This window comes from Theropithecus gelada, chromosome 4 (assembly GCF_003255815.1).
Source record: "Theropithecus gelada isolate Dixy chromosome 4, Tgel_1.0, whole genome shotgun sequence".
Lineage (NCBI taxonomy): Eukaryota > Metazoa > Chordata > Mammalia > Primates > Cercopithecidae > Theropithecus > Theropithecus gelada.
Genome location: NC_037671.1, coordinates 68,856,709 through 68,882,628, shown reverse-complemented (window position 1 = coordinate 68,882,628; position 25,920 = coordinate 68,856,709). Strand labels below are relative to the sequence as shown.

Sequence of the window (25,920 nt, the reverse complement as noted above, 5' to 3'; positions counted from 1 at the left end):
GAATATTCCTGGAAGCCATTGCTATGCCTGGATGCCTAGCAATAACTTAACTAAACAGGAGAGTAACTCCATGTAAATATATGCCACGCAACCTAAACTAAATGCATACCTAACCCTACTTACCCTGAGCTGGAGCCTCAGAATGCTGCAGCCACTTCAGTGATACTCATATGAGGCAAAATGTGAAAGCGAAAATGGAAAGCCTCAACAGACTGAAGTGAAAATATATTACTTACAAAAAATTTGCAAAAAAACCGTAGGTCCATGGGAGCACATTGCTAGGCCTTTTTTTCCACAGGACCATGGAAAACACCTGTGCAAGTGGATCCTTGACATTGAAGCTCCATTAACATGATGGTAAATCTGCCCCTGCAGACATGTGAGAGAATATGAGAGTGAGGTCTAAAGAAAACTTAAAAGAAGTATAATTACCCTAATTACCCTTTGGTAATTTCTCATGGGCGTGAATAAAATCTCCCTTGCTTCTAATTATATTTTTATGCCCAACTGGTGTTTCTTTGAATGTGAGTCCATGAGACTGGATTACAAGTAGCTCTAGAAACATAAGTTACAAGGTAATTAGATAATGGTACACAGATGATTGATTTGGGTACTTGGTAACGGTAAAGACTGAATGGGTTTCAAGAAAGTTATGAGAACTTGTATTTGCAGATCAGGAAAAAAAAATCTGGCCTGAAGAAAGATGAGTTGTAATCATCAGAAATGATAGGACAACTCCCTATCTTTCACAAAGCTCCATCTTCCCTTGAAAATTAAACTTATTCTAGTACTGGTCAGATGTTAATTGACATACTGACTTAGCAAAGAAAAAGCTGTGTGTGTGTGTGTGTGTGTGTGTGTGTTTGCTTAAAATATATAAAAAAGAATTTTCTTGAGAGTTTTCTGTTGACAGACCAAAGTGAGTGACTGAAGCATAAGTCTCAGATCATTGATGTTTATTGAGCCAGCCTGAGGGTTCACCTGGTTAAAATGCCAAGTCACAGATGCATTCTGTGGCTGTACTTTCAAAGAGGTTATAAGGAAATTTAGTATTACATATTTTCCTTTAAGAAAAGGGGCGGGCAGGTAGCAGTTAAACTAATGATTACATACTTGTGAGATTTTTAGTTAGTACCCAATAAATCTACATTTTATGTAAGATAAGGTGAACACGTGAAGAAAAAGGGAATAGAGGAAGCAGACATCTCTGGCAAGGGTAAAAGAACAATTGATTTCTTTCGTCTTTGTTCGGTACCTGGGAAGATAAGCTAGTGATCAACATTATCAGTGTGGAGTCTTGAAAGGGCTAGTTTTTGTTTAGTCCTTAGAGTAGAAAGCCTAATGGTGGTTAGCAAGGGAGGGGGTTATAATGAGGCATGTCTGTCAACATCCATCCTGTCATGACTGTTAATTCAGCTTCCAAGATTTCCCTGGAGTCCCCTTGGCCAAGAGAGACGTCCATTCAGTCAGTTGGGGGCTTAGAATTTTTTATTTTTATTTCTCACTGTCAAATTTAACTACCCAATCTGCATTCCATTTCAATATGAGAAAAGGCTTCTGTGAAATGACAATCGATCTAGAAATTATGCATGTGGACATATGTTTATGTATTAATAAAAGTAATTTTAACAGTCAAAATGTGATATCTTCTTGGTGCTAGATTTTTTTTCTAAGTTCTCATTTGTAGATATAGCACTGACTTTTTATTTGGTACAATTCTTAAGCTGTCTCAGCAAAACGTTATCTATATGTGATGCTAAAAAATGAAATAGATACAGAACCAACATTACTGAAGTCATTTGGTCTTATCAATATCTGATTAAATACATAACAGAGTAAAATAAAACAACCCAAAATTGAAATGAATAAACCTTTCATTTCAAAATTAAATGGAAATACTAAAGGCCTATAAAAATTTTAACATTGTTCCTTCTTTTTATTCAGGGCTAAACCTAGCCAGTAGTATTTTTTATAAGATCCATTTATTCATATTTTTAAAATTAGAAACATCCTTTTAATAGGAAAGCTGCATTTTAATATAAAGCTGAAACATTATACACTTAGTTATTCTGCAAATAATTAGAATCTTTTTTGAACTATAGATATCACTGGCTGTCTTCATTTTGCACAATACAAAATGAACAATAGACTTTAATTAAAACAAGGATATTGGGCCTTTTCTTATTTAGAAATACCAGTTTCTCATTAACTACTCAAAAACTGAAATAGCATTGTTTTTCCACTATTGCTAGAACATAAAGCATCTATGAAAAATGCCCTCTTTGTCTTCACCAGGAGTCCTGTTTTCCTTGGTGTTATTCTATTTAAACAAGTCTTTCCCCTTCTGCTGAGTGTCTTCCATTTGTTCCTCCAGGTACACGTTCTACCCTTCTCCACCTTGCTCTGTGCCCCAGGAGGCTGATCATTATGTTTGCCATAAATAGGCTCCCTTGCCTTTTGGTTTCCTGTTAAATACTTTCAAAAAGAGTAACAGAGTATGTATCCCCTGGCTCCCTTCTTGGGGGACTGTAGGTTGACAACGACTACTAGAAAGCTCTTTCCTAAGTATGTAGGTCTTTTCAGATTCCAGTAACTTCTCCTTTTGAGACAGGGAATGTCCTTTCAGCGGTGGTAATGGTTTCCTGTTTTGACAGCTCTAGGGTTAGTTTCCCTTTTTCCTGCTCACATCTTTGTAAATAGTCCAATCATTGAACTCTTCTTCTGAATCACCCTTTTAGATGTACTACCCTCTGTTTCTTGCCAGAATCCTGACTGATTGCCTCCTCCTTTTTTTCTGACTACCTCATTTCTTCGGAGTTCAAGTTGTTAAAAAAAATGATCTGACAATCAAACTTAAATTCGTGTGTTAAGTGAGACAAAGCAAGAACCTTTCTTAGGGGGCTGCTGCCTGCTCCCCTTGCCAAGCATGGAAATAAAGAAAAATATTGAGTTCCTTTAAGGGAACTTTCAGACACCTGGTTAGCCCTGAGAAGTAAATGAGCAACTTGATAAGCAAGAAGGCAAGAGTAGCTTAAAACTATAGCCAAGGGAATTAGAGTTTTGAGATGTTTGGTTTCCTTGTAACCACTCAATGGGTTCACCTTGCTCATTGCTTAGACAGAGTCAATTTATCAAGAGAGGGCAATTTCAATGGAGTAAGTCACACAGAGCCAGCTGTGCAGGAGACTGATGTTTCATTATTACTCAAATCAAGTCTCCTTTGAGGATCAGAGTTTTTAAAGATAATTTGGCGGGTAGGGGCTTGGGAAGTGGGGAGTGCTAATTGGTCAGGTTGGAGATGGGATCATAGGGGGTTGACTTTTTCTTGCTGTTTCCTGTTCATCTGGGTGGGATGGTAGAACTGATTGGGCCAGATTACTGGTCTGGGTGGTGTCTGCTGATCCACCCGGTGCAGATTCTGCAAAATATCTCAAGCACTGATCTTAGGTTTCACAATAGTGATGTTATCCCCAGCAATTTGGGGAGGTTCAGACACTTGGAGCCAGAGGCTGCATGCCCCTAAACTGTAATTTCTAATCTTGTAGCTAATTTGTTAGTCCTGCAAAGGCAGACTGGTCCCCAGGCAAGAAGGGGGTCTTTTCAGGAAAGGTCTATTCTCAATTTTGTTTCAGAATCAAGCCATGAACTGAATTCCTTCTCAAAATTAGTTTGGCTTATCCCTAGGAATGAACAAGGACAGCTTAAAGATTAGGAGCCAGATGGAATCAGTTAGGTGTGATTTCTGTCACTGTCATAATTTCCTCAGTTATAATTTTGCAAAGGCAGTTTCACCCTGTAGAAACTAAAGAGAACATCATAATATATTTCCCTGAGTTGTTTCTTAGAAGCTGGTACCCCCACCAAATGGATCCACTGGCATGTAGACCTCAGATAAGAGGTAAATGAGGACTGAACTCTTGCTTTAAATTTCTTCCTGAGGGGCCTGAAGGAAGTCACGCCCACAGGCCAGACTTAATATTTCTTTCTTCTGATTCCAAATTTTTAAACAAAGTTTCTCTTCTTTATCCAATTGCAAGTCAGAAAATCTTTGAAATCCAGTTATGACCTGGAAGTGCCCTGCCCCACCTGACTCTGCTTCCAGCTTTGTAGGCCAAACCAATGTATCACCTCTATGTGTTGATTTATAATTTTGCCTGTGACTCCTGCTTTCCTGAAATTTACCTCTGCCTTTAAACACCCTCGCTTGCAAGCCATCTGGAAGGTTGGGTCTTACATCTCAGCTGCCCAATTCTCCTTGCTTGGTACCCTACTAATAAAGGCCCTCCTTTCTCCTGCTGCAAAACAACCTTCGTTTGAATATTTGGCCTTACTGCACTGAGCAATGGGACCCCTGTTCGATTTAGTAACATAAGAGTGGCCCATGCCTTTTCTATGTTTCTTAGAAATGAGTTCAAATCTGAGTCACTTCTGCAGAAATCACCGTTAACCTTATCCTATTTAACTTTTTCATTTTTCCACCCTTTTTAGTCAAGCTTCCTGAAAGAATACATCTGTTGTCCTAATTCATGTCCATTCATGGCCTCTGTTGTCCTAATTCTCCCTCATTCCTCTAATCCAGTGCAATCTGTCTGCTTCCTATCCACTCCAGTGGAATTATTCTAGAAAATTCATTAATGACCCCCCACTCATGTTGCCGTACTCAGTGGGCACTTGCTAGTCCTCTCACTGCATTTGGTATTGACAGCTACTCATTAGTTTCAAAAAGTATCTTCTTTCTTTGTTTCTATGATGTATACTGACTATTAATTCTAACTACTCTTTTCCTTTTATTCTCTTCATAAAATTTGCTGGTTTTTTAGGGTTGTCTATTTACCTTACTGTTATTCTCACTTCTACCTATTTTTCCTGGAATTTTTTTGCATTTTCATTGCTTCGGCTTTCACTTGAGTACGGATGTCTCATATCTCTGTGGCAGGTCCCTTGGCTGAGTTTCCTGCCTATACATTCTATGAACTAGAGCAATCCGTGTTCCTCAGGCACCTCAAATCCAAGGCACCAAATAAAATCTACTACCTTGTTTCCTTCAATCTGAGGTGACATTGACTGTAAGATGCACCATCATTTTATAAACGATGAAGAACAAAATATACCAATTACAGGGGTAAGATCCCATCAATTTAAAGGTGCATCCTAACATCAGAGATGTTAAAATATAAAGGAGAAAAGTACATCTTAGAATCTATAAAATACAGTTTATTTCTGTCATTCCTCACCCTTAATCTTCTCTTCTTCATATGTTCCCTGTCTTCATTAGTGGCATCATCATTCTCTACATCTCTCAATTTACAATCCTGAAAGGCATCTCTAATGTTAATTCAGCTTGGCTATAATACTCAGCTATTCAAATGCTATGTGTTGCCCTGAAGGTATTCTGTACATATGATAAATATCTACAATCAGTTGACTAAGTACAGTTGACTCCTGAATAAGTTAGGGGTTAGGGATGCTGAATCCCCATGCAGTTGAAAAATCAGCCTATAACTTTTGACTCTCCAAAAACTTAACTAGTAATAACCTACTGTTTCCTGGAAGCCTTACCAATAACATAAATAGTTGATTAACACATATTTTGCATGTTGTATGTATTATATATTGCATTCTTCCAATAATAAAAACTAGAGAAAAGAAAATGTTATTAAGAAAATTATGGTTGGGCATGGTGGCTCACACCTATAATCCCAGCACTTTGGGAGGCCGAGGTGGGTGGATAACCTGAGGTCAGGAGTTCAGGACCAGCCTGGCCAACATGGATAAACCCCACCACTATTAAAAATACAAAACTTAGTCAGGCATGGTGGCAGGTGCCTGTAATCCCAGCTACTCAGAAGGCTGAGGCAGAAGAATCGCTTGAACCTGGGAAGCAGAGGTTGCAGTGAGCTGAGGTCGCGCCACTGCACTCCAGCCTGGGTGAGAGAGTCTCTGTCTCAAAAAAAAAAAAAAAAAAAAGAAAGAAAGAAAGAAAAGAAAAGAAGGTCATGAGGAGGAGAAAATATATTTACTATTAATTAAATGACAATGGATTGTCATAAAGGTCGTCATCCTCATTGTCATCATGTTCAGTGTGTTGAAGAGGAGAGAAAGGAGGGGTTGGTCTTGCTGTCTCAGGGTTGGAAGAGGCAGGAGAAAATCTGCACATAAGTAGACTTGCACAGTTCAAATATGTGTTGTTCAAGGGCCAACTGTAAATAAAGTTATTCTCAATGATCCCGTGGGTCAGATTCAATCAACTGAAGGGACTTATGGCAGATTTCAGTTTCCCTCAGAAAGAAGAAATTTTACCAATGACTGTCAATGTCAGCTCCTGCCTGAGAGTTTCCAGTCTGCTCTTCCTGATGACCTGCTCTATGGATTTCTAACTTGCCTAAGGAGCCCCCACAATTGCATAAGCCAATTCTTCGCTCGCTCTCTCTATTGCACGCTCTCTCTCTCTCTCTCTCTCTCACTCTCTCCTACTGGTTAATTTCTTTGATGGAACCCTAATAGTATTCTACCTCCTTCCTCTTTCTTTCATTCTCCATACCTGGACAGCATGTCTTGAAAATTAATCTTTTTGCCATCTCATAAATGTGTCTTCTTTCATATTGATAACTTTGGTTTAGCTTTCATCATCTCTTGTCTTGATTGCAGCTGAAATGTACCCTTATTTTGTTTTCCCACCTCCCATTCAGCATTTAGTTTATCTTAAAGGGACCATTCTAAAATGCAAGTCTGATTATTTCTCTTCTCTCCTTAAAACACTTCACTGGCTCTTATTGTCTACAGGATGAAACCTAAGTTTCTTAGTGGGGCACATACATCCCTTTGTGATCTAGTCTCTAATTGGCCAATTGCTGCCACTTGAGTTACTGATCACTCAAGTAATACTTCACATAGTATTTCAGGCTCCTGTGCCTTTGCCCTTGTTTTTGCCTTAATGGGATGTTTGCTTACTCTTCTCCTAGTCTATTTGATAAACTCTTTTTCATCCTCTAAAACCTAATGAGTGAATATAGTTAACAATAATGTAGTGTATATTTTCAAAAAGCTATAAGAAAGGATTTTGAATGTTCACAACACAAAGAAATGATAAATGTTCAAAGTGATGAATATGCTAACTACCCTGATTTGATCATTACACATTGCATACATGTATCAAAATATCTCTCTGTATCTCATAAATAAGTACAAGTAATACATGTCAAGTAAAAATGTTTTTAAGATGAAAAAATAAACAGACACAAAAAACCCTACCATGAGGATACCTCCTTCTAAAAGCTTTTCTTAACTCATGAATATGTTTCATATTTAATATGGTTTGGCTGTGTCCCTACCCAAATCTCAACTTGAATTGTGTCTCCCACAATTCACATGTGTTGTGGGAGGGACCCGGTGGAGGTAATTGAATTGTGGGGCCCAGTCTTTCCCATGCTATTCTTGTGATAGTGAACAAGTCTCACAAGATCTGATGGGTTTATCAGGGGTTTCTGCTTTTGCTTCTTCCTTATTCTCTCTTGCCGCCACCATGTAAGAAGTACCTTTCACTCTCTGCCATGATTGTGAGACCTCCCGAGCCATGTGGAACTGTAAGTCAAATTAAACCTCCTTTTCTTCCCAGTCTCAAGTATGTCTTTGTCAGCAGCATGAAAATGGACTAATAGGGTAAATTGGAACCAGTAGAGTGGGGCACTGCTGAAAATTTACCCAAAAATGTGGTGACTTTGGAACTGGGTAACAGAGGCTGAAACAGTTTGGAAGGCTCAGAAAAAGACAGGAAAATATGGGAAAGTTTGGAACTTCCTAGAGACTTGTTGAATGGCTTTGGCAAAAATGTTGATAGCAATATGGACAACAAAGTCCAGGCTGAGGTATTCTCAGATGGAAATGAGGAACTTGTTGAGAAATGGAGTAAAGGTGACTCTTGCTATGTTTTAACAAAGAGACTGGTGGCATTTTGCCCCTGCCCTAGAGATCTGTGGAACTTTGAATTTAAGAGAGATGATTTAGGATATCTGGTGGAATAAATGTCTAAGCAGCAAAGCATTCAAGAGGTGGCTTGGGTGCTTAGGACATTCAGTTTTATAAGGGAAGCAGAGCATAAAAGTTTGGAAAATTTGCAACCTGACAATGCAATAGAAAAGAAAACCCCATTTTCTGAGGAAAAATTTAAGCCAGTTGCAGAAATTTCCATAAATAACAAGAAGCCAAATGTTAATTCCAAAGACAATATGTAAAATGTCTCCAGGGAATGTTAGAGGTTTTCGCAGCAGCCGCTCTCATCACAGACCCAGAGGCATAGGAAGTAAAAATGGTTTCATGGGCCAGGGCCAGGGTTCATGTGCTGTGTGCACCCTAGGGACTTGGTATCCTGTGTCCCAGCCGCTCCAGCCATGACTAAAAGGGGCCAAGGTAGAGCTCCTGCAGTGGCTTCAGAGGGTGCGAGCCCCAAGCCTTGGTAACTTCCACGTGGTGTTGAGCCTGCAGGTGCACAGAAGTCAAGAATTGAGGTTTGGGAACCTCCGCCTAGATTTCAGAAGATGTATGGAAATACCTGGATGTCCAGGCAAAAGTTTGCTGCAGGGCTGGGGCTCTCATGGAGAACCTCTGCTAGGGGAATGCAGGCGGGAAATGTGGGATCAGAGCCCCCACACAGAGCCCTACTGGGGCACTGCCTAGTGGAGCTGTGGGAAGGGGCCACCATCCTCCAGACCCCAGAATGGTAGATCCACCCATATCTTGCACCGTGTTCCTGGAAAAGCTGCAGACACTCAATGCCAGCCCATGAAAGCAGCTGGGAGAAAGGCTGTACCCTGCAAAGCCACAGAGTCGGAGCTGCCCAAGACCATGGGAACCCACTTCTTGCATCAATGTGACCTGCATGTGAGACATGGAGTCAAAGGAGATTATTTTGGAGCTTTAAGATTTGACTGTCCTGCTGGATTTTGGACTTGCATGGGGCCTGTAGCCCGTTCATTTGGGCTGATTTCTCACATCTGGAATGGCTGTATTTACCCAATGCCTGTACCTCCTTGTATCTAGGAAGTAACTAACTTGCTTTTGATTTTGTAGGCTCATAGGCAGAAGGAACTTGCCTTGCCTCAGATGAGATGTTGGACTGTGAACTTCTGAGTTAATGCTGAAATCAGTTAAGACTTTTGGGGACTGTTGGGAAGGCAAGATTGGTTTTGAATGCGAGGACATGAGATTTGAGAGGGACCAGGGGCAGCATGATATGGTTTAGCTGTGTCCCCACCCAAATCTCAACTTAAATTGTGTCTCCCAGAATTCCCACATGTTGTGGGAGGGACCCAGTGGGAGGAAAGTGAATCATGGGGGTTGGTCTTTCCTGTGCTATTCTCATGATAGTGAATAAGTCTCACAAGATCTGATGGGTTTAGCAGGGGTTTCTGTTTTTGCTTCTTCCTCATTCTCTCTTGCTGCCACCATGTAAGAAGTGCCTTTTGCCCTCCACCATGATTGTGAGACATCCCCAGCTATGTGCAACTGTAAGTCAAATTAAACCTCCTTTTCTTCCCAGTCTCAGGTATGTCTTTATCAGCAGCACAAGGATGATTTATACAATAATTTTAATTTAGAATATTTTTAGAAACAGGATTCAGACATAACAGTTTAAATTCCCTACTTTATATCTTTATTACATTTATTACATGAAACAATAAGTTACAGAATATATTTGGCAGCAAATGATAATGTAAAGATAAATGATTCCAGTTTATCAATTGTTTAACAATTTAAAGATCAATTTTAAATTATTTCACATAGTGCTACACAAATTGTTATCCAGAAATGACTTACTGTAGCCTCATAAATTCTAATAAGACCGAATGGTTTTACAAAATGTTATGATTGTAAGTCACTAACATATGGGAATTGAATACTAAAGGTTATACCTTGAATTCAAATATAAGCTGAAAAACTCTGCCTAGAAATAAAGCAAACAGAATCATGCTATGAAAAAGAATATATGATTGACTCAGGAGAGGGATCCTATTGTTTGAAAAAAGAGCAACACATGCTACAAAAAAAGAGCACTTTTGTTAAAACTATTGAGTTTGCTATAGATCATTTTTAAGTGTCATAAATAAAAAGCAGTTGTTATTATAACTTCTACTCATATTGTAAACTGACTTTGCCATCACCTTATGGTTGAGTAGTATATGCAAATTTATTTTTATACCTTGAAATACACACCAGGTTTAGGAATTGACACAATAAAAAATACTTAGAGGTATTCAATGTGTCTAAATTATGAATAAGTTATTTTTTTCATATGCAAAAGAAAAATCTTAAGAAAAAACATTTCTTATTAGTGTACATGGAAATGTTTGTTTTATTAGAAGAAAAGTGTATAAACAGTAGTCATTGAGAGCTTATAATTACAGAAATATGGAAATGTAAATTTTACAATTCACATTGTGATACTGTGTGCAATCTAATTTCAGGATAGCAAATTAGAAAGTTGTTCACAAATAAAAAACACCCAGATATTAACATTTCAGTGGCATTCTTCTCCCTGGCATTTTTTTTTCTATTCGATGAAATAGATGAATGAGGTTTTTTTTGTTTTGTTTTTTTTTTTGAGAACGAGTCTCACTCTGTTGTCCAGGCTGGAGTGCAGTGACGTGATCTTAGGTCACCGGGTCACTACAACCTCTGTCTCCCGAGTTCAAGTGATTCTCGTGCCTCAGCCTCCCGAGTAGCTGGGACTACTGGTATGAGTCACCACACCCAACTAATTTTTGTATTTTTAGTAGAGACAAGGTTTTACTATGTTGGCTAGGCTGGTCTCAAACTCCTGATCTCAGGTGATCCACCTGCCTTGGCCTCCCAAAGTGCTGGGATTACAGGCATGAGCCAGAAGTAGATTTTTTAATATACTTTATATGTTGGGCCTCAACAAAGCCATTTTGATTTTGAATAACAAAATGTAGACCATAAATATTTACTTTTTCAGAGATTGGCACTTGTGTAAAACTTTTGGCTTCCTACAGGATTATATCTAAATAAGCAAATGTTCTGGCAGAACCAAATGGGTCTCTCAACCATATGTTCCTGTGACCTTATAAACACAAAAAGCCTTATCACAAAAGAAGAAATGTCTTAGGGTTGTGATGGCTTATTTAGTTAGATGACACGGAAGGATTAGGAGGGAAAAGATCATTTAGTGTTGGGAAGAAAAGGCAGGTGTGCTGAAACATCCTCAGCACCACATTAATGTTCACCTTGGATCATTGCTAAATCTTCTTGACAGAAGATCAAGTATAGGCACTACATAGAACACAGCAGAACACTACATTCTAAATCAGCACATTATGGATCATGACAGACATGCACAAAGTCACTAGGATTTGAGGCCAGTAATGTTTGACTGTAGCCCGACTGAAGGAATTAAAATCGCTAAGGAAGGAATTTGTCAATCAGGAGGATTATTGGTTAGCAATGGAAGCACAGAAGAAATGACAGTTGGAAAGAGAAATTTTAAGGTTTTCCAAGAGTTTTATTTGGACTTGGATAGTTCAATGTTTTCAGGTAACAAATTTTAAAAATTTGGTATATAATCATGAACTATGTTTTAAAAACATCAATATGTTAACATTCAGTTGTACAACACACATAGTTAATTTGGATGCATAGCTAAACTGTGGTCTAAATATATTAAATAATTTCAGACTACAAACTATATCCCTAGTTTAGTCCCCATTATGCAGTTAGCTTGACTCCACTTTCAGGAGCTAAGTTGTGAAGTCATTTCTACAGGGTTGTTTTAGACTGCAGACCCTGAAGTAGGCTTGAGTCACCCACCCTTCTATTCTACAGTTCAAGCCCTAGTTAAGTCTCTATGTACTACTTCTTGGTTTTGGGATTTTGATCAGAAAACAGTCCCCTGATTCTTTTTATCTCTTTTGTGTCTTATTAAAATAAATTTTTCTTCCAGGCTGTTCTTATTTCCTGTTAATACTTCCAGTATTCTTTTTGTTCTTTCTACGAATTCCTACATAAGATTATTTTTATAAATTTTGTCTCCCAGTTTATGCCACTTGATCATAATCCTATCTTTGTTTTTTTGATTTTTTTTTTTTTTTTTTGAGACAGAGTCTCACTCTGCCACCCAGGCTGGAGTGCAGTGGCCCGATCTTGGCTCACTGCAACCTCCCCTTCCCAGGTTCACACCATTCTCCCGCCTCAGCCTCCCCAATAGCTGAGACTATAGGCACCCGCCACCACACCCAGCTAATTTTTTCTATTTTTAGTAGAGACAGGGTTTCACCATGTTAGCCAGGATGGTCTTGACCTCCTGACCTCGTGATCCACCCGCCTCAGCCTCCCAAAGTGCTGGGATTACAAGCATGAGCCACCGTGCCCGGCCCTAGCTTTGGTTTTCTAAAAGCACCTCATAAAGGGAATGAGACACCGCTGTTATACCTCCTGGCCCTCAAACCCACCCCCAATCCCCCAGTTCCAGGAGGGGCACTCATTGAATGCCATGGAGGGTACAGATCAGGGGAGGAATTGTCCTTACTTCATGAATACTTTTCTTAATAGTTTTGACATCTATGTTCATGGTAGTCTTATTTTTTTTTGGTTTTACCTTTGCCTGGTTTTGGCTTGAAAATGACCTTTCTGTAGGCCATCATTGCCTGGTTTGGTTCCCCCCTTGGGGCTGCTCCCCAACTTTCTGCTGTCCATGTGTGCCTCCCCCAGCAAAGGATGTTCCATCTCTCCACAGCTCTCCACAGGAATAAGCACATGAATAGGGTGATTCTCAGGGGCAATCCATCAAAGCATTTGGTGAGTTCAACGGGCGTGTGTGTGTGTGTGTGTGTGTGTGTGTGTGTGGTGTGGTGAGAATATGGCGAGGAGCTAGTCCATACCCTTTCTGCACCAAGATACTGGGAATTTCTGTGTACTAGCCACCTGTAGCAGTTACAAGAGGCAGGGCGTCTCCCAAAATTCAGGTCATGCCCTCCCTTCAAATTCTGTGTCTTCCCTCAACTGGCTCTAGGGGAGAGGAACCATTCAAAAGCTGAGGGATGGAGAAATGAGGGCAAAAATAGTTGCTCCTTCATAAACTTTTCTTTCCTTCAAAGGCCACTAGCTCTCTTAATACAAGTCAAGGGAGTCTAGCTTTTGATAGAAGTTTTTCCGGAATGTTCTATGGCAGGTGCACCTGTCAACTTAACTTGAGCATACTCTGAGAAAGACCCTATGGTCTAAGAAGAATGTATGTTCAGAGTAACAAGCTCAGGAGTCTAAAAGTGGCCAACCCAGGGATTCATTCCTTATCTATGAGGAATATCTGAACTCCCAGCCCATTTTGTGAACACAGGCCATACAGGGAATTAAAGCCCTTTGTTTTGGGTTAAATGAAGGTTGCCAGGTGGTTGTTAGGGGGAGAGTGCTAAGTGAAAATGCTGTATAAACTGAATGCTTTTTACAAATGGTAGCGTTTCTCCTATATGTTCTCCCTATATGTAAGTTCCTCAATAACCCCTATGTCTTGTTCGCTGGCTCTGGGTCTCTTCTCAGGCCTCTTGAACATAGTGCCATTCCTACTGAAGTCAATAGGGGTCTGGCATGACAGATATCTTCTCTTAATAAATCTCTTGGGGTTGACTAGCTTTTTATGATGTTTCTTTGAACTTATAATGGAACAGAGTTCACAGAAATCCTGGTACCTGTCCATGAGTTGTTGGGTGAGGGGTTGAGTAAGTTGCATTCTACAGTAACTACAGGGGAACAGGAAATAGCTATTAGTTTTCTACATTTTCACTGAACACATCACAATGTGCATACAAAAAGCCCCAAAAGCTCTTAAAGGGAAGTATTTTAGGGTAGGAAGGATTGTGTAAATTTATAAGAACGACTTTTGTTTCTAAATTATTCAAATTGAAATATTTATAAATGAGCATGTATTTCCTTTGTAATTGTAAACAGCAAATAAAAATATTATGTTTAAAAAAACTCTGGTTTGATTCACAGGCTTCTTAGATTTAAAAACATCATTCCAGAGAATGTACTCAGTCCTTGCTGGTCTGATTTACATGTTAAATGACTAGACTTAAGAATAAAGAGAAGGTTGAAATGCATGCTTCTACCGACCCAAAATGACTTTTTCTTCTCACCCTACTCATCTTGCTGATTCAAATTACTGTTCCTTTGTAACTAGTCACTCTTGTCAGCAACACAGAAACATGAGGCTTTTCTGACTTGAAAGTCAAGCAACTGCACAATACAACTTTGGGAGTCAGAGGCAGCAAAAGGGTTCAGCCAGTTTATTAAATGGACTGAATTCAATGGAGGGCACATCAGATGTTAAAAATATTTAGTATAGACTCAGTAAAAGCTCCAATTTCACATATAATTTAAAGCAGTGGGGAATATTTTTATTATAATAATTTATTTGACCCAATATATCCCAAATATTATCATTTTAATATGTAATCTATATATAATTATTAATGAAGTGTAACTTTTGGTACTAAATCTTGGCAACTCTGTCTAATATTTTAAGTTTTCAGCACATGTCAGTTCCGAGCAGCCTATTCCATGTGCTCAGCAGCCCCATGTGGCCAGTGGCTGCCACACCGAAGTGCAGCACTGAGGGCTCTGACTCTCTTGATCTAAGGAAGCTGAAGGGCCTGAAACACTCTTCAGCTTCCTTAGCTGTTCCCTTAGGTGAGAGAACAGCCTCTGCCTCCCAACATCTCTCCTTAGGCCCAAGGGTGAGAGACTTTGCCCCTAGAAAGCAGGGGCTGCAAGAAGAAAGTGTCCACAGGTACCACTGCTGCCCCACCTGATGTCCATCTTCCTTCCAGAGATCAGACAGTAAACAAAGGATGATAAGGCCCCCCAAAAAGGAAACTCAATGTCTTCAGATCTGTCTACATCCTTGATCTCCAAAGTGTAGATATGGAGGAAATAGATTAAAGGCGAACTTCTTATTTTGCTATTTGCTATTCGGCCTTGGCCCTAATGGTCAGGCCATGGCTGTTTCCTTCTGTGGCGTGGGGGACTGTGCAATTTAAGCACCAATCACATGTACACATCTACATGCATTTCGGTATAACTCACCACCATCTAACAAGAGATCCAACTTTAAATAAGGGGAAAATGAAATCTGTACCTATAGGATGCTTTCTGTTTGCAGGTAACTAGTAATCAACCTGTCATTGAATCCTGGCATCCCATTCGCACTGGGTACATGTACTAGTTAGCTCTTGCATAACAAACCGTGCAAGACTTACTAGCTCATGATGGAGTTGCTCAGCTATCTGGGCAGGGCTCAACTGGGCCATTCTTTTGGGCTCAGGTGGGCTCCTTCGGGCATATGTGATCAGCTGCTGGTTGACTAGGTGGCTCTGCTTCTGAGTGTGAGTTGGCTGTCAACTGGAGCAGTTTGGCTCTCCTCCCCATGGTATCTCATTCTCCAGCAGGCTAACATGGGCTTGAGGTCATGGAGATGGCAGGGTTCTCCAGAAATGGGACATTTCAGGAAATTTTGACTTTCCTCAAAATCCTTAGGGGAGTCTTTTTCTTCTCAGCTCTAGAACCCTCTCCCTGGGTCCTGACTCTGGGCTCCCTTTCTCACTTTCAGTTGGGCAGGAGACCTGGATCCCCGTCCTCAGAGAAAACAGAGGCCCTAGGGCTTCCACAAAGGAGGGTCAGATTTTTACCTTTACTTGTCTTCATTCTAACTATGAATTATCCTTTATATGCATAATTAAAAAAGGATTCAATAATTTATTCTATAGGTCTTAGACCCCTCAGCCAAATAAAATTTCTACAAATGTATTAGCAAGAGGAGAAGAATCAAACAGATTTGTTTAATGAGAGCTATTGCTGATCTGTGTAATTCCATCCTTAACTCCAAAGAGTGATGTATTTGTGGGTGAGGTGGAGGGGTGGGTGGGTTGGAGTGGGGTGTTACCTTTTAACCCCTAGCCTAGTAAGGGAGGTCTCAAGGGAGCTACTTGGAGAATTTGAAATACGGCCCCTGAAATTGAGGACACAGAGGGCTAGTGTCTGACCCAGTAGAGACAACTACAGTGGACTGTAGAGTCAGGGGCTGACTTTCTTGGGTATAATCCAAAAGGGCTGATTCCTTTGATTGTAGAACTAGGAGAATGGAGCTACCTTGGGATTGGCCTGTGCTCCCAAAGTTGTTGGTGCAAGGTATGTATCATCATTCCTACAGAGGGGATTTAGACTATTTGGGGAAAGGGAAAGAACTGGCTTGGGGTTGTCTTAGGCCTCTCCTCCAACTTAAGTGAGCTTCTAGAAGAAGATTACAAGACATCAGCAGGAAAAGGCGTAATTAAGTGTACCTCAGTATGCTCTGGGGCTTGTGGAGGAGATATAAGTGACTGCCTGTCAGTGGCTCAAGTCCCTGCAAGTTTGTGTCTTTTCACAGTCAGACTTTTGTTGATGCTATTTCAATCATAAAAGCCATGAGCTGTATGAAGGTCTAAAGGAGGTAATTTTCCTTAGTGGTACCCATTCATTTGGTAGTCAGAACCAAGGACACAAAGCTCTAGCCACTCCACAAGTCAGTCAATATTGCAAACCATAAATAGTAGTATACTTAACCAACATATAAATATTATAGTCTAAACATTCTAAAAGAAAGTAACATTTAACATCAAGAGAAAGGTTAGGAAAACGGGGTTAACCAATCCAAGGAGAGTAACATGGACAAGGAGAGTATCCTGGGCTGATCAGGATGCATGTCAACATTCTGCAAGGAAAAGTCTTTGATTTGAGAAGAGCCTTTGGTGGCAGATGCTGGATGCTGATCATGAGCAACAGTAAGACAGTGTCTGTTAAGATGGTTATCTCGAGCTGATGAAGTTCTACTCTTTTTATAGCCTCAGAGTCCTCTGGTGATGAGTGATGGTAAAGAGTGTGCCTGGTTATGTGCTTATCTGGTTGGGTGCAGTCTCTATTGATTAGGTGAACATCTGGTCCCTTCTGGCATGATTCCTTTTGAAATGTAAATGGAGTCTTTTTTAAGAAGTAGTTACTTATGTCAAGGATGCTCTCTACAACCTGGAATAGAGATATCAACCTGGAAGTGATATCCTTCCTCACTTTAAGGAAGCTATGACAGAGGTCTCCAGGGATATGAATTATTAAGGGAGAAAGTGAAATTCAAACATTTCCAGGCCTAAAGGACTTAAAGCCAGCTTATGATGGTACCAGTTCAAGTTAAGACTATTCTCCCCTATTCTCTTCTTCCCTTCTTATTCTGTCCGGGCAGGAAGGACTATCCTACTTTTTCCCTACAGCAGGCTTCCAGCTGGAAGTAGATTCTAGGTAGCGTATAACTCATCACCACATAATACATTGGAAAAAGATGATGGTATTTTTTCTCACAAGAGTTGTTTCTTGACTACATCACAGTGGTGAAACATGCACTCACACCCTTGTGGACTCAGGTAAGCCATCCCAGGAGTTTCCTCCTTCTTCATTGTGGGCCTATGGCAGTGTGTTTTGTTTGCTGATGCATATACCTTTATGTACAAAGCTATCATGGAAATTCACAGGCACGCATACATCTGAATAGAAAGGGTAAAACATCAAGTGATAAGTTCATGTCCAGCCAACCAGTTATCCCGGCTTGGCAACAGTGCCAGTAAATTAGAGTCATTTGGGCAGCTAGTCAACTTTTATTCAGAGTCACCCATTCTTGCAATCACACACATTCCACCTTGTACACGAAGGCCAAACTTCCTTTTAGTGAAGAAGTATAAACCTCTAAACTTGACTTGGATCTCCAGGTCCACCTAGTCCATTCTTTGTGGAGTTCCCTTGCTGTTTCAGTCTATCAGCTTAGGCTGAGTCAAATATCCCAATAAGGTTGCCCTGCTATGAGCCAACAACCTGCGCTGCCGCCCTCCCACATCTCAGCGGGCGCGGAAGCCTGCGCGGGCAGCGTGGTGACGTCACTGCGTCCGGACGCGCCCCGCCCCTGAGCAGTCCTTGCTGCCCCGCCTCCACCCTGCTCGCCGCCAGGGGACGCTAGTGGGTCGAGTCTCCTTGGCAACCACTTGCTCCTCCTCCTCCGCCCTTTTAACCTTTAGGGTGCGCGAGTGCAGTGTACCTCGCGCTCTCTCCCCTTTCCCCCTCCCCTTTCCCCACCCCTGGCGCTCTGGTCGGTCTGGACCGGAAGCGAAGATGGCGACTCCTGGCGCGGCCTCGGCGGAGCTGGTGATCGGCTGGTGTATATTCGGCCTCTTACTACTGGTAGGGGAGGCGCTTGGAGTTTTCCCGATGTTTGGGCTGGCGGAGGAAGGGAGGGGCCGGCCCTGCAGTTGGCCTTGCCGGACCCCGAGACCCTCTTCGCCCCGCCCCGCTTTTAGCCTGGACTATGGAGGGCTTTTCGGTGTTGGGGGCTTGGGCGGGCGGCGGGGGCAGGGGGGTGCCGATTTTCGGTCGCTTTTGCTTTGATTTCACTGATGACGTCTAGGGTTGCAGGGTCCTTTTTGGAAGCTCTTGCCGTCATCCCTGATTTGGGCAATGGGGCCGGTGGGGTTTGGGGGCGGAGGAGACCCTCGGGGTTGAGAAGCATGTAGTGGCCTTTCGTCCTCTGTAAAACAGTGGCACACAGTGTGGGTCGGCAGCGCTGGATCTTTGCAAGTTAAGTAGGCGCTGGCGTTGTTTACTTGTCGCCTTCTCTGTATGTTTTTTCCCCCATGTTCCCTACCCTTGGGGCTAGTGAGTCTCCAACCTCTGTACCCATTGTGTGATTCTGCCTTGATGACGTGAGTTGCTAGTTCTGACTTCCAGGTGTCACATTCTCTTCAAATCTTTTTTTGATTGGTGTAGATACCTGTGGAGGGCGTAGCTGTAGCCCTCTTTATTACCAGTATCGGAGTATATACTACTACCTGTCTGCCCTCAGGTGCTTTCTTTTCCAGTGATCTTATTTCTGCATATTCAGTGAGGAAAATGTAGATTGAAATGGCTTAAAGTGGCCTGGCTATTACTTCCCTATTCATATTAAAACCCTTTGTTTTATTTTATTTGAGAGTTCAATTTATTTCCTTTCATAACCTCTCTACCTTCTCAAATCTTCTCTTCTCATCCTCCGAGCCTGTAGTTACTTTCTGTTCCCATTTATTTTGACCTTTTTGCATTGCAAAACAAAACAAAAACCTCCAGTTCTGGAAATCAGGCTTGTTTCGTTTTACTTTAATTGTCAGATCCAGTCAGTGTCTGGTACCTATGTAGTATGTTCTAGTAAATTTTTGCAGTAGAGACTAAAAAAAAAAAAAAAAAAAAAAAAAAAAAAAAAAAAAAAAAAAAAAAAGAAAAGAATGGTGTGAAAATTTAAGAAAAGGATCCTGTTACTGTCATCACTGTCACAGATAAAAATACTGCCTTTACCCTGGAATATGTTAGTCCTCTCTTGGAGGAAATGAAACCCTAAAGGTTGACTGTGGTCTCTGCAGCCACCCAGTCCTGTATTCTGAGAGCCCCCTTGGCTTTTCCAGTTCATCAGATTTAGTTTGTTTAGAAGAAAATAAATAAACATGTAATGTATGAAAGTTAAGTGAGACTATCTTGGCAGTTATAAATTAATAAACATTTACGGTACGGAAGTGGTGTGAATTTTAAGAGGATGTTAACGAAACAAGATATGGCTTTAAAGAGGGCCTGAAGATAGGTGGGAAAACTGAAATTCTTGAAACATGTATTTTATGGACCGAAAGCCAAAGTATGACTAAATAAAGTAGGACTTAAGAGAATAGACAACAATATTGGAAGAAAATGAGAATTGTGGTAGAGTTTGGATAGATGAAGAAGGGAAGCCATTTAAGTTGGCAATATTACAGCAAGGACAAATAAAATCAGAAGGGAATTAGGAGTTTGACACTTGAATGTTGGCGTGGATAAGAGCATTAGGAAGAAGGACTCTTGTTTACATTTCTGCAAATCTCTTTAAATCCTGGTTTATTAGAAGAAAGGCTGGTTTCTTATGTTGGCTTCTACATTCAGTTTTTTGGGGTATGTTATTTTGGTCGAAATGTATGAAGAAAATACAGCTGCAATGATAGGTAGTCAGAAACAGAGGAGCATTTTTCAGATAATTGTAGATGTTTTTTGATCCTACACCAAAGCCCAACAAGTGGAAGATTCTTAAAGGTCAGTTGCAAGGTGGAATCTGAAACCCTATCAATGAGCTTTTCATTCATTGTTACATTAAAATCCATTAGCCCATCTTGCACTTTGAAAGGATCTTTTACCCATGCATGGTTTTGTACTATGATGCTATGGCCACTTAGAAAATATTGGTTTACTGAGTTATGCACATCTTTTAAATATGGATACATTTCATTACACAATATCAAAAAATCACATTTCATTAAATTGCAACTGATCTTGTCAGAAATGTCTCTGAAAATTCTAAGTATTGAAGAGTTGTCAAGCTTATAGTTGTGGATGTAAGTCTTTCAAACTCCAGTTTTCATTTGAAAGTTTGACTCTTATCATTAGTATCAAATACTGTCAGTTTTTCTTTAAGTGATAGGTTCCCTTTGTTCATTTGACAAAATCTGCCAAAAAGCGAAGTCTGAATAACCATAGTTTGACGATTGTTCTTTCAAGTAAAAATGGTGTTCCTTGAAGAGTGGTTGTTTTAGCTTTTAACTCTAAACTTTTCCTGGAGATGGCCATCACATCTTGGTATGCAACAGAAGGACTTTATGTATGCATGCTTCATATTTTACCCCACAAAGTATTAAAAAGAGTCAAGGGTTGAATTTCAGTAAAATGAATTTATACTGCTTTGGGAAGCACCGTCTTAATTTAAATTGTCCCTTTTTGAGCTTGTGGTGAAGAATACAATGATTACCGGTGCAGTTTGGTGCCACTGTCTTGAGTCACGCTAATGCACCAGTAGTTTTACCCACTGTGGCTATGAACCATGAGTGCAAATGCCAGCACAGTGAAAAAGGCAAGTAGCATCTTAGTATTTATTATGAGAATAGTTTTCAACTTCTGAATTTCCACAAAGGATTCTGGGGACTACCAGGGCCTAGGGATTTCACACTTGGAGAACTTCTGCCAGCCATCTACTAAAGATTCAGGACATGGGCCAGGTGTGGTGGCTCACACCTGTAATCCCAGCACTTTGGGAGGCTGAGGCAGGTGGATCATTTGAGCTCAGGAGTTCGAGACCAGCTTGGGCAACATGGCAAAACCGCATCCCTACTAAAAATACAAAAAATTAGCCGGGCCAGGTGGCAAATGCCTGAGGTTCCATCTACTTGGAAGGCTGAGGTGGGAGGATTGCTTGAGCCCAGGAGGTGGTTCTCGCAGGCAGTTGCAGCAAGCTCTGATAGTGCCTGAGCAACAGAGGGAATCCCTGTCTCAAAAAAAAAAAAAAATCAGGACATGAATGTTGTCTGCTTTTGTCATCTTGGGCAAAACGAATGGACTTCAGCTTCTTCCCACATAAAGAATTGTTAGATTTGGTCCCTCATGCATGTAATCTAACTATGTCTGTCTTTGCTATATCAAATCTAAACTGTTCTGTCTAGCTCCAGTGTCCTCTGTAATTTGGCTCACACCACCTTTAAATTGTATTTGCCATTACAGTAGGAGACTCTCCGTTTTTGTAAAGCAAATTTTTTCTTGTTCCTTAAAGTGTGGGCATCATCTGGGAACTTGTTAGAAATACCAGCTATGTGACCCCAGTCCTACTGAATCATAATCTGCAGTTTAATAAGATCCCAGACGGTATATCATGTATTCTCATTAGTTTAATAAAGATTCATCTCTTCTCATTCCTTCTTCTGCCCCAGTGGTTCGCAGCCTTGACCTTTCATCAGAACCACCTGAGGAATTTTAAAAATCTCTGTTCAGACCAGTTTATTTTGAATCTTTTGGGAGAAGCTGGGGGGACTTTTATAATTGTTAACAGAATTATATATTTGTTTCTTTTATCAAATGCTCTAATAACTACTATTTGTTAAGTAGTTACTATGGCCAGCCACTATGGTAAACCCTTTATATCTCATTTAATCTTTAAAGCTTGTTATGAAAGAACTATTCCTATTGATGAGGATACTTGGTTTTATTTCATATTGTAGTAATAATTGATAACATGAACAAAAAGCTCTTTAAGGTTATCAGTTTTAAAACCATTATAAAGGGATTCTGAGACCAAAAAATTTGGGAATCTCTGGCTTAACTCTTCTGCCTGGTTGCCCTTTCGCAGCTTGTCTGCCTGATATTGGCAAAATTATTTGTTTGTAGTAATACCTACAAAATTCAGGTTTTCTTTCATTCTTGAAATCCAATAAAAAATTTATTGGAATATTTTGTGTCAAATACTGCTAAGGATAGAAAGATGAGGCTCAGCTTTTAAAGACTTCAAAATAAATTTGGGGAATGTTAAAAATATTTGTGAATTCCTTTAAAAACAAGCTCATTCACATCTTAATATAAAGGAACATTTTATGAAAAATAAATTTCCCAAAATCAAGAATTTGAGCCTAGATCCTTTTTGTTTGTTTGTTCCAAAGTCTTAACTCCCTTCTCAATTTTTTCTTGCTGTTCTGTCACCAGCTGAAAGACCAGCAGTATGAAGGAATGACATGCAGCAACTTGGATGGGTTTTAAATGCTCTGTGCCAAATGACACAAGCCAGACTGAAAAGACAACATAGTATGTGAAGGCATTATGATATTCTAGAAAGGGACAGAAAACAGATAGTGGTTGTCAGGGTGATACCGGTGGGCTGAGGGAGATCCCCAAACACTGGTGGGATCTCAACCCCAGCTGGTTTTCAGGTGCTTGACACTGTCATGAGAACACATTAAAGGGCAAGTCAGAAAATAGTGCAAGTATGGAGATTTATTAAAGGGAAAGTACACACTCTTGTGGGCATTCTTAAGAGAGAGACGCTGAATGAGGTTTGGAGTTTCTACATTTATGGGTTTCTTTATCCAAGGGATATATTCATGAAAATTCCTGGGAAAAAGGTAGAGACTTCTTGAAATTATGGTGCCACCCATTTTTGCATCAAATATGAGTGGTCTCGGAACTGCCATGGTGCTGGTAGGTGTGTGATTGAGCATGTTAATGAGCATATAATGAGGTCCTAGGTGAAACCTAGGTCAAATCCATTGCCATGTTGGGTCCAGTGGGTCTTAACCAGCTTGGTCCACACCCTGGTTTTTCAGGGTCTTATTAACCCTTAGCCCCTAGTCATGAAAACTGCTCTGTGGAATTTTTTAGGAGTTCCTACAAAGGGTCAAAGGAATTTTCTGAGATGATGGAATTGTTCTTGTATCTTGCTTGTGGTAGAAGAATTTGGAAGCTGCAAAACCAGTTTGGTGGTTTTATTAGTTTCATTTAGGCCCTGGAACTGCAGGATGCTCAGAAAGAACGTAACCAATGAATCTATTGAAAAAGTGAAAAGAAAAAAAACAAGGCTTTTAAAACTACCAGAGCTCTTATTTAGAACAATGGTTCTCAAGTTTGGCTCAGATTGAAATCCTCAGGCATTTAAAGTACTGATGCTTGGAGGAGGCTTATGCTCCATTGATAGAATTGATTGGGGAATGTAGGGAAGGTATAAGGGTACTTAAAAGTTACCCAGGTGATTCTGACTCACAGTCAAGGCTGAAATAACATAGTCTCTGTCTGCAATTCCCTGTAATCAAGTAGAGTAGAAGTTCTCAAAATATAGCTCCGGACCAGCAGCAACCTCACCTGGGGAAGCTGTCACAAATGCAGATTTTCTGGCTCCACTCCAGACTTCTTGAATCTGAAACTCGGAGGATGGGGCCTAGCAATCCATGCTTTAACAGTTCCTCCAGGTAATTCCGATGCCTCCTAAAGTTAGAGAATCATTAAAGTCCTATGCACTGTGTTAGTCCCTAGAATGGTGTTGGTAACTATTAAGAGTACCTGGCTAACTAGAGATGTCAACCTCTATCTCTGAGTGAACTTTTTTCACTGGAAAGCTCCTTGCTGTGCACATGTATCCATTTTCAGCATTGACTTTTCTTTGTTTAATGCTCTTTAAAATTTAAATTATAATATGATAATTGCATGGCGATTACTGGCAGTTAATCTTTAGCTCAATGCTATTCTTGAACTGTCAGAACAGGTCAGAAGTTAATTTTCATCCAAGTTATATTCTGTAATGCTTCAGTAATAAGCCTAAAATAGAACAGCTTCTACTCATATCTCCTTTAGGTTGGAAAAATCTACAGGGAAAAAATATTCAAAGCTAGTTATAACTGTGATATGTGAAACCATTAATGTTTGCACTGTGTTGGGTGAGGAAATATGTAACTGAGCACTGTTATTAATAGTATTGTGTGTGTATGCCTACGTGATGTACTGCATTCATGAAATAGGCTTTGAAAATTATACATCTTGGACAAGTTTTTAAGGATGGTAGGCTTACCTTACACAACTAAAATAACCTTTACTTCACATAAGATTTCCTGCTAAAAACTTTCAAACGTGTGCAAAAGTCAGAGAAAATATATTGGGTAGTAACAAGCATCTCTTTTTGTTCTATTTCAGGCTATTTTGGCATTCTGCTGGATATATGTTCGTAAATACCAAAGTCGGCGGGAAAGTGAAGTTGTCTCCACCATAACAGCAATTTTTTCTCTAGCAATTGCACTTATCACATCAGCACTTCTACCAGTGGATATATTTTTGGTTTCTTACATGAAAAATCAAAATGGTACATTTAAGGTAAATATCTTACTTTGCAGATTTTTTTTTTTCCTTTCAAATTTCTGGCACAGTGAGCAGTCCGATATATATTATGTTTTATTTTTGTGTCTGGGAATGAATGAGAATGGAAGTACAACATAGAGGCTGAGAATGTGACATCTAACCTGATAGATTAGAAGTAGACTTTCAACTGACATAAAATTCAGCAACCTTGCAAATGCTTCAAGTAATCATAATAGGTTATATATTTTTTGCTGCTCATAACTCCCTTGAAGCTTATTTGATTTGCATTAATGCAATAAGTACATAATTTAGAAGGGCTTTTGTTAGTGGCAGATCGGGATCCTAATCTCTGTTTCATATTGAGTCCTTTGAGTCAGTATGGTGTAGTGAATTAGGCTGGCAATTATAAGACCTGAGTTCTAGTCTTGACCCTTAACTGTCTAGCTGCGGACCTTTAGCCAAACCACTTAACTTTTCTGGACTTGAGGTTCCTCATTTTAAAATTGAAGGGTGTGGACTAAAGGTTTCTGAGTTTCCTTTAAATTATGCAAATTACTTTTAAGTTTCTTACTAGCTTAAGCTTCTATGACTCAGAAACTGTCGTTATAGTTTGTTGTAGCCCCAGTATTTAGCTTTAGTACTTAAATATTTGAATGAAATAGTATTTCAGTTATCTTAATAATGCATGATTACAAAATAACTTCCTGAATTGGGCTAAATTGGGTAAATAATTTTTATTTTATTTTATTTTATTTTATACTTTATGTATTTTTTTTATTTTATTGAGATAGAGGCTCACTCTGTTGCCCAGGCTGGAGTACAGTGGTGTGATCTCGGCTCACTGCAACCTCTGCCTCCTGGGTTCAAGCGAGTCTCGTCCCTCAGCCTCCCAAGTAGCTAGGAATACAGACGGGCAGCCACCATGCCCAGCTAGTTCTTTTTGTATTTTTAGTAGTGATGGGGTTTCGCCGTGTTGGCCAGGCTGGTCTTAAACTCCCGGCCTCAAGTGATCCACCTGCCCAGCCTCCCAAAGTGCTGGGATTGCAGGCATGAGCCACCATGCCTGGTCCAAATGGGGTAAATAATTTGAAAATATTTTTGTAGTTAGGTTTAAATTTATTCTGATTACTGTGGCAATTAGATATATTCTGATTGCTATGAAAACCACATTTTTTTTTTCCTGTACACCATTTA

The 25,920-nt window shown here is 40.1% G+C and overlaps 1 protein-coding gene across 2 annotated transcripts in view; it reads left to right on the top strand.

Moving 5' to 3' along the window:
* The first annotated feature begins 17,916 nt into the window (after positions 1 to 17,916).
* The window catches only part of LMBRD1 (LMBR1 domain containing 1), a 129,415-nt gene continuing 121,411 nt past the window's right edge, over positions 17,917 to 25,920 (top strand). Inside the window, exons 1-2 of one of the 2 annotated variants that reach the window (XM_025382188.1) lie at positions 17,917 to 18,261; positions 24,565 to 24,741. In XM_025382188.1, the coding sequence (XP_025237973.1) occupies positions 18,193 to 18,261; positions 24,565 to 24,741 (246 nt within the window). In that variant the 5' untranslated portion in view covers positions 17,917 to 18,192. Of the gene's footprint in view, positions 18,780 to 24,564; positions 24,742 to 25,920 lie in introns of both variants that reach the window. The other variant, XM_025382189.1, reaches the window with a different exon arrangement.